The following is a 9,465-nucleotide window of genomic DNA, read 5'->3' as shown; positions in this document are numbered from 1 at the left end:
AAAGGGGGGGAATTATCAATACGACAGACTTGAAAAGCATAACCAAGGCATACCATCCGATTCTCCCCAAGCCTTTGCGCATGTTGATTCCCATGGTTTGCTGTATTTTTTGTGAAATCAAGTATACCCAACACACTGTCCTGGTATCCGTTTTTGTTGTGCGATCTATCATTGAGAACCGACATGAAACATTTTTTGTGGACTGACGTTTCAAGTGATTAGCCGACCCCACTTAGTGGGAAAAGGCTTTGTTGTTGTTGTTGTTGTTGACGTTTCAAGTGATGATTGAAGGCTCACCACTGTCCCCTTGTGCTTATTAGTGTAAGCTTGTCTCCAGTTGCTCCTTTTCGTGTCATTGAGGTGCAGAATGGCGCGAAGTGGGAAAAAGAACCTCTCCGAAGACCCTTGTAGTAAAGGGTTGTCATTGAGGTTCAGAGAGTTTCTTTTTCCCATTTCGCGCCATTCTGCACCTCAATGACACGAAAAGGAGCAACTGGAGACAAGCTTACACTAATAAGCACAAGGGGACAGTGGTGAGCCTTCAATCATCACTTGAAATGTCAGTCCACAAAAAATGTTTCCTGTCGGTTCTCAATGATAGATCGCACAACAAAAACGGATACCAGGACAGTGTGATGGGTATACTTGATTTCACAAAAAATACAGCAAACCATGGGAATCAACATGCGCAAAGGCTTGGGGAGAATTGGATGGTATGATTTGGTTATGCTTTTCAAGTTTGTCGTATTGATAATTTCCCCACCTTTTTTTTTAAAGTATCATCTGCATGTTCTATGCAAGCGCTTCATGAAATAGAGCGCGAGCTGACCAGATTGTTCCCGACTAGACTAACAAGCCTCCTTGAATTTCTGGTTGCCTCGGGGACTAGCATGGTCTTTCTATCAAACTAATAAGGTAGTATATATCATGTCTCTACTCATATAGTTTTTATATGGCTGTTAGCATTCGCTACCTCCAATGTCTATACTCTATTTGCTTTTTCTTTAAAACCAACACTGTTGTTTGTATCGCTTGCTAGGAGACGGAGAAGCAGAAGTTAGGAGGAAGACGGGATCTTATCGAGTGTATCATCGGCCAGCTTCCATGACATCTAACATTAACGAGTTCAAGTCAGAAAATGATGACAGACTTGCTAACTTAAAAGTGTTTGTTTGTATCAGAGCAGTTAGTAGGATTTTATCTAGGCTTTTGGGGTAAATCGACACTTGGGTTTACACTTCAAACTCATTTTTGTTTCAGTTTTAAAAAGGCATTACTTAAATTCGAATAAGAAAATTCTACGCTACTAGATTAGATGGCATATTGATGTAAATATTTGAGGTTTACCTGATTTGCAGTGGTTTCAACCATAAGTTTCTTCAACTCTTACAAGTTACAACCATCCAGAACCCTGCAGCAAATCGGGTGGTTGACATGACCTGCGAGAAAAAAGAAATCCCTTTTACATTAACCAACATTTCTCTTGTAGAAGGAAATACAATGCATTTCAGCAGGGAAACAAACAAAATCATGAGCTTAAAATCCTGAGATTAACAAGACATCCAAAAACTTGAAACCAAAGAATTAAATCAGCGGTTTCGATGGCGGTAATTAGTAGAAGTAGCAGCCTAATTATGGGAAAACTAACACCATGCTACCTAATTGAATTGCTACTTCTAATATCAGTTTACTTCCACAAACAATTATAATTCAACAAATATTTAAACATTTTAATTAAATTTATACTTTATTTTAACAAATTTAACAAAAATTCCTAATCTGAAAATGCAGCAAATGAAAACAAATATATAATTAGAAAAAATAGCAAAGAGATACAGAGAGAGATGTTTGCAATTAGTTTATGTTGGCAATGTGAACTTTTGGATGACTTGCATTGTTACATTTGTTTTAACAGAATATGACAGAAAGATGGCCGGGGAAAGGGGAGGGAGAGGGTTGGCAATGAGATCTTGGTGTTGGGACGGAGACTACATGAGGCTGAGGGTGTTGTCCGAGAGGGGAGTGCAGCTGTGAGAAGTGAGAATGAATTAAGTATTGAACTGAAAAGAGGAGGTTATATATATGCTCTTATGCACGACTTTTTCATGCTCTGACACATACCTTTTTCATTTTTCACCTTTCCATCTTTGGACATCTGGTCAAATGAAAGCAACGACGTGATTGGAAGAGAAAATACTGAGCTTTGTCCTGTCCCAACCAATATATATATATATACACTTTCTACCAAGGTTCTAAAAAACGCTAGGCGCTAGTCAGGCGGCCGGTTGACACCTAGTGCCTAGGCGGGTTTAGGTAAATTTCTTGTATATCTTGTAAATAAGTGCATATTGACACTTACAAAAAATTATACTTGTATGAAATCCATGGATAAGATAATAAAAAAAAAGGGAACTTTAACGAAAAGCACCCGGTACTGTTCACTTTAACGAAAAACCACATTTTTACACTAAAAAGTCAATCCTGGTACTATTCACTTTACCGTTTATTTTGTCCTTATCATTAAAACTCAAAGTTTTCAAGCCCTTTTCATTAGTTTTCCTTAAAAAAAAGATAAAATGCAAAAAGAGTATTCAACAAGTCCAAAATTTAAAAACACATTAAGCATATATGCCATATAACCATAGTGAGGAGTATTGTAAGATGACAAATGTACAACAAATTCACAATTTTAAACCACTTAGGCTTATATAGGATTTTTTATTTTATTTTTAATTTCATAAAAAATAGCTCCGCCTACCTCGCCTAGGCGGCTGCCTAGCGCCGATCCGATTTTTCCAACCGATTTGCAAGAAAATGCCTCGGCTCACCACCGTCTAGCGCCTAGGCCGTTTTTTAGAACAGTGCTTTCTACTAATATTAAATATATAAATAAAAAAATTTAACGGTTGGATAATCGTTTAAGAGTCGAATATTAAGAAATATGATACACTTGGAAAATAAGGTATATTATACACAAACGTATGGTAGAAGCACTATTTAGCTTAATCTTACAACCTTCATGTTGTAAATACAATATTTGCCACTATAAGTTTTGAGAACATGACTAAATCGATTGAAATGAGGTTAATGTGAGTTAGGTTAGCAAGTTAAAGCAGTGTGATCGTTTTCTTACACTCAAGTACAAAATATTCTTGTATTATCGATTTCCCAAAACTAAATAGGTTAATGTGAGAATTGGTGAGTAGGTCAAAATAGTTTGCTCGTTTTCTCACACTCGTGGATGTGAGTAAAGGTTTCAAAGTTACTTTTATCCAACCTCTATCTACCCCTCTTATCTCTTCATGCTCGTCTACAACTATAATTTGAGTTGTCTGGGGTTGTTGCACTGCTCTAGACTTTGTATCCGTTAGAACTCATCTTTTAATGATCTCCAGCCTTTTATTTTCCCGTAAGCTCCGTTTGGCAGCAGTCTTCTCTTCTCTGTGGTAAAACCAAGACTTAGATAGTTACATTAGTTTTAACATAATGCGACAGAAACTACCAGGGGGAGGATTGAAGAGGAACCTCATGTGCAAGGGTGAATGTGCCCTTAACCAATTGAGTTACAAGCTACTAACATGCTAAACATTGTATTTACATGAAAACCTCAGGTGCAAGGCTGAGGTTTTCACTCTTTTAGCATAATATTATTTCTCAAATTATTTTGATTAGTTGGAGTTTATTTTTATTTCCTTGTACAGCCACGTTTAATTAAGGTTGAGTCATCATACCCCTTATTTTAGACCATTGGAGGTTGAGTCATCTTACCCTTATAATTTATTTTAGACCATTGGATGAGAATTAATCTAAAGACTAGCTAAAAACAAGTGTATACATATTCGTCGACCCTTTGTTTATTCTCTTCACTTGTATGGTTTATTTACAGTAAACTGGATTGGCCCTTAGTTGGAGTCTGGAGATGGTAAAAAATATAGCCCTGCACTGTTCATTAAAATATTAATTTCTTGGAGGGTTATAGGGCTAAAACGAGAGCCAAAGGGCTATAGTATGGAATGTGAAGAATTGAAATAAAATGAGGTAAGATAATATGGAATGGTGAAAAATATGTGAGAAATGGTGTAAAAAAAATTAGAAATTAAAAAAAAAAAACCCTAAACTGAGCGCTCGTCAGGTTGTTGCCTCCGAGCAAAGCGTGTGCGAAACTGTTATACATGGACGGAACTACCGGACGACCTTATATTATCGATACTCTCACACGGTTGACAACCTTTGAAATCCTGACGAGCGCTCAGATGGTGTGCAAGGTGTGGTTCAACATCTGTAAGAACCCTCTCATGTGGCGCACCATTGACATGCGAGGAGGCGACTTATATTCCTTGGGAAAAAAGTACAATTTTGAATAATATGTGTTGACACGCGGTTTATAGCAGCTGTGGTAATTTGGTCGAGGTCAAGTTCGACGACTTCCACGACGCCGCTAATGTCCTTGAGTATATCGCTGATAGGTACGTATGTCAGTTTTGCATGTTTATATATTATTGTTACTGTAGAATTTTAATTTGTTGTACTTCGGTGGCGAATGACATGCAAACCCAAAAATATTTACGTGGATACTTCATAAAAAACTCCGGGATTCGATGGAGTGATGGTAAAGGAGTTAATCACTTTGTATATAACGGACAATAAAATTGCAGTACAAATGCGTACAAAATTGAACCATATTCTCTTGAACTAATTGTCGATCTATCAACTTAATGTAATTCGCAATCAACACGAACGAAGAAAGGGCGGGACGGACACCTGTTCGAATTGGAGACGCAAGGGTGAAGAACTTTCACACAAATAATATTGTCGTTGCTCTCTAACAGCTCTACATGCTGCTATTAGTACTCTTCGGTGGGTAAATTAACAAGACTTGAAAGTTTTCGCCATCACGCATGCAAATCTTTGTTCAACTTCCATACAGGGGCAATTTGGGGAGCAGAATCAGTTCCTACACCGCTTCCGTTTTCCACCCCCATTAGAGGATCAGACTCACCTTCTCCTGCCTGAAACCATTTCAAAGGAAAAGAGACGACTTCATACATCACTTCGTTATTCAATGTTTACGAAAATGATTCAGATATCTAGAAAGTACGTCATGCAATTACAGAGATTAAGCAAAGTGGGCTAGAACCTGTGGTGGCTGCGTTGCTTCCTCAGCAGCCTTTTTCTGACCCTCACGAGTGCAAAAGTAAGAATATAAAACCATCCCAGCAAGTGCGACTAATATTCCGAGGATGTTCCTCCAGTCAAATGGATCATGAAGCAAAATATAACCAAATGCCAGCACAAGGCATGTCTTTAGATGTCCAAGAACTTGATAGGTGACAGGAGATGTCTTTCCGATCACAAGAAATGTGCTAAAGTTTACAGAGACGGAGATTAGGCAGGATATAATTATGAAAACCTGCAAAATCAGAGAGAAAACACAATCAGTAATGCTTTCTAGAGAAAAGGGAAGAAAGAAAATAATGATTTCAATTCTCACCAGCACTTGAGTTGTATACTTGAAAGCAAATACATTTTGATTCGTCAAGAACCAATCCAGAAACGGGCCAGTGATTAATAAAGTTCCTGATTGATATGGACATGATTGATACAGAAGTTGTGTTGAAGAAACCTTAAACTTCTTTTGGATAGTATTGGTCATCTGAAAGAAACTAGTTAAGGAAACAAAATTGGACAGACAAAACTACTGAGACCTATCGAAATGACCTAATAAGGGCGTGCATGCCAGCTCTTTCTAATGGAAAGTATCCAGCACTATGAACTGTGAGACCTGAACAGCTTCAGACTCATACATGTAAGTATGTTTTTCAAGACGGAGAAAACTAATACAGGCAGTGCTGGTGAATTTTTTTTCTTAATGCAGTAAAAAATAGAAGTGATTTAGAGACTTTGCATCCATGACATTAGACAATATCATTCAAGAATTCTTACGTCCAGGTATTTTCTTTCTTTAATTATGCAGTGGTGTATGGGTCAATGGTTCATACTATAACACAAACTAGACAGAGATATTAGTCAAAAAAGAAAACTCTATCGAGGATACAATTTGGGCAACGCATGTTGTAATAACTGCAAGAAGAGACAAGATACTTCCAAGAGCATTAAGTTGAACATCAGTGACTGTTGCAATCCCAACACCAAGGAGCAGAACAAGGAGGGCAATCTGAATGCTCCTACTGCAATAGGAATTGAAGTTAAGATAATATTAGAATGGTAATAGGTAAGGAAATCAGAATATAAGATTATGGATTAACAATCAATGTTTCAGATTACGAGGCAACTAAATGCAGGACGTTGGAAAGTTGAACCGTGATGTGAAAAGGGTAAATGGATTGAAAGACGTGAAGCAGTAGGTTCATTAAGTACTGAATATCAGCTATCGCAGCAGGAAGTGAACTGAGGTGGTCAGAATCAGTGATGGCATATGATAAATTGGCATTCGACAGTGATAAATGGTAAGGAATGCACCATCATAACAAGACAAAACTCAACCCCTTGCCCCTCCTCTTCCTCCTCATACTTATTTATTTAAGATACAACAGCATTACTTATTAAAATAAAATGAAAAATTTAAGATATAACAGCATTACTTATTAAAATAAAATGAAAAACAGGCACAGACAAATTGCCAAAGTACTGTAATTATACCTTTATATGAATTCAGAGGGAAGGAAAATACAAGAAAAACCACAATATCACAATTTTATATTTCGCGAAACAATTATATTTCCACTGGATCAAGAATATAAACACATCATAAGCAAATATAACAAGATTATATATGGGTAACATTAGGCAACAATTGGCTCCGTTACGAGTTTAAAATTTTGGATATGCTTGAACGAATCGGTAAATCAGCATCTTAGTAAAAAAAAAGGCTAAACCTGAATTTCTTCGCTAGGAAAAGGGTCTCCAATAGTACAGTACAAGGGATGATTGCCAGCTTAGTCATCTAGAATGCAAGAACAAAAGAGGATTTCAGAATTCTAATATCTGGAAAAATGCTGAAACACCAAAGTTTTAGCTAGAAGCAACAAAGTCAAAATGAAATTGAAGGAAACAAATATACCTGATAAAAGCCAACTGAATTAAACCCCAGGCTCAGATTTAACAGTCCAATTGAGATTCCATTCAGAATGCCAAACCCCGTCACAGTCGTTTGATCAAGCGGTTTGTGCTCAAAGAATTTCATCTTTAAAGCCACGTGAAGGGAACAAAAGGTGACTAAAAGATGCCAGCTTGTCAAAGTTGTGGCTGCACAAATATGTACAACAATCTATTCAGTAATCACAGTAAATTCCGGTAAACCAAGTAAAACTTAACTGGATGGCAAAATCTTCCACATAACAATAGTGCACTCCCGTAATTTTCCTTCAAAAAGAACATTTAGTGGTGGGATTTACCAATGTGACCTGTTTGAATTGCTAAAGGACCCAAATTATATCTCCTTACTGCATCCTGGCTGAATTATATTTCAACGCTGTTTAAAGTTGAACTACAAATCGAAAGTTATAATGTGTGGAATCACCAACAATAACTCCCCCGCCTTCCCTTTAAAACAGAAAATAAAATTGCAATTGTTTTGAAAGCTCCAAATTTTTGTTTCTACTTAAGTTCGTTATTCAATAGCAACAACTTCATCAGTTTCATTTGTTTGCACACGAAACCTTCAAAGCGCATCATTCTTACCAAACTTATTTCTAAAAATTAAGGAAACCCAAGTAAATTCAGCATTGAATGCAATAATGGTCCAGAATTTGAAATACCAACAAAAATAAGGCAACAATGGAGACTGAAAAGCTTACCAAAAGTGAAACCCAAAGAACTAATGAGGGCCTTGTTGCAAATGACAATGGAGACCGACGAGACCACAGAGAGGGTCAACGCTCCCACTGTCCCCAGCTGAAACCTCGCGCCTTCCCCCATCTTTTTTGCCTCCGACCCAACTTCAAGCTATCCAATGTCCACAAACAACCCAAAAACTAAAAAAAATAAAAAAAATAAAAAAGAATCCATAAAATGAGAAGAAAACAAATGCAGAATATCAAGTGAGCTCACTAAGATTAGCAAAAACTGGGAAATGGGCAATCAGAGAAACGGATATTAATGGGTTTAGAGGGGATCACAGTCTCAAACAACCCCAAAAACTCAAAATTTCAATCTTTTTTCTATGAAATAAGAGAAAAAAAGTTATGCAGAATATGAAGTGTACTCACTAAAGGTAGCAAAAACTGAGACATGGAATATCATAGCAATGGAGATTAATGGGTTTTGAGGGGATCACAGACTCAAACAACCCCAAAATCTCAAAAATCCAATCTTTTTACCATAAAACTAGAAACGAAATGCAGAAATTGAAGTGAACTCACTGAGAGTGGCAGAATCTGAGAAATGGGCAATCAAAGAAACATATAATAATGGGTTTTAAGTCACAGAAAAACCCCAAAATCTTAAAAATTTAGCATCTTTGTCCATAAATCAGAAGAAAAATATTGCAGAATATGAAGTGAACTCACTGAGAGTGACAGAAACCGATAAATGGGCAATCTGGAGAACTAGACGTTGAGTTGTTTGGAAGGGATCAGAGTCTCAGATCTGATGGATGGCTGAGATCAGTTGGAGGTCAATGCCCAATTGGTTGTGTTGTCTGTCTCTGTGATTTGCTTGTGGAATTGGAGACTATTGGTCAGCTGATTCAAGAGAGATGCACCTAACAATTTGCGTCCAACATAAAAAAAATACTTGTAAGAGGAGAGAGAGAGAGAGAGAGAGAGAAAGAGAGAGAGAGAGGGAGGGAGGGAGGGAGGTCTCACAGCTGACAGAGAGCTGACGGTGAGATCAGTGGGTTTCGTGTCTCTTTCCTTTTATCTTTTCTTGCTGGAGAATGAGGGGGGAGGACGCGGGCGGTTAAAATACTGGATAAATGACACTCGCAAAAGGTTGCAATCGGAACCGGTCCCCTTCGGATCCAACCAAACCGGGCCACATAATCAATGAATCTGAATCGTTGAAATTTGATTCAACAGTTATAAACATGAGATATTTTTAAAAGTTATAATAATTGTAACCGTTGAATCAAATTTTAACGGTCTGGATTTATTGATTAGTGAGCTCAATTTTGGTTGATCCGGAAAGGATCTGGTTCCGTTACAATCTACTCCCTATTTTGAGGATGATATTTTTATGATGCCCCTAGATATTTTTATGATGCCCCTAGTACGAGAATCTTCTGGTTTTAACCATTAGATAGTTGCTTAAAATATAAAAATTAAAATGTAACGGTTGAAAAATCTAAAGCATTTTATACGGAACATTATAAAACTTTTATTAAAATTAGATAAAGTTCTTGTATAAAAATAAAAATAAATAAATGAAAATCAATCGATTACCTCATAGCTTATTTCCTTCTTTATTTTGAGATATTGTATACTGATTTTAAGGTAATATTTTCAT

The 9,465-nt window shown here is 36.9% G+C and overlaps 1 protein-coding gene across 3 annotated transcripts; it reads right to left on the bottom strand.

The window, feature by feature from the left end:
* Positions 1 to 4,604: 4,604 nt before the first annotated feature.
* On the bottom strand, positions 4,605 to 8,932 carry LOC126623079 (UDP-xylose transporter 3-like). 3 transcript variants are annotated; one of them, XM_050291879.1, is made up of 9 exons: positions 8,826 to 8,932; positions 8,529 to 8,722; positions 7,818 to 7,994; positions 7,082 to 7,266; positions 6,897 to 6,964; positions 6,056 to 6,188; positions 5,492 to 5,653; positions 5,138 to 5,410; positions 4,605 to 5,009 (listed from the first exon to the last, which is right to left on the bottom strand). In XM_050291879.1, exons 3-9 carry the CDS (start codon positions 7,936 to 7,938, stop codon positions 4,893 to 4,895), a joined length of 1,059 nt encoding a protein of 352 aa, XP_050147836.1. In that variant the 5' UTR covers positions 7,939 to 7,994; positions 8,529 to 8,722; positions 8,826 to 8,932; the 3' UTR covers positions 4,605 to 4,892. The 3 variants fall into 3 exon arrangements, with proteins under 3 accessions (XP_050147836.1, XP_050147842.1, XP_050147848.1); XM_050291885.1 differs by having other exon boundaries at positions 7,818 to 7,965; XM_050291891.1 differs by lacking the exon at positions 8,826 to 8,932 and having other exon boundaries at positions 8,382 to 8,529.
* Positions 8,933 to 9,465: the final 533 nt, after the last annotated feature.

The sequence above is a fragment of the Malus sylvestris genome, chromosome 1 (assembly GCF_916048215.2).
Source record: "Malus sylvestris chromosome 1, drMalSylv7.2, whole genome shotgun sequence".
In the NCBI taxonomy this organism is placed as follows: Eukaryota; Viridiplantae; Streptophyta; class Magnoliopsida; order Rosales; family Rosaceae; genus Malus; species Malus sylvestris.
Note: the sequence above shows the minus strand (reverse complement) of the source record. Positions and strands in the feature narration are given on the sequence as shown.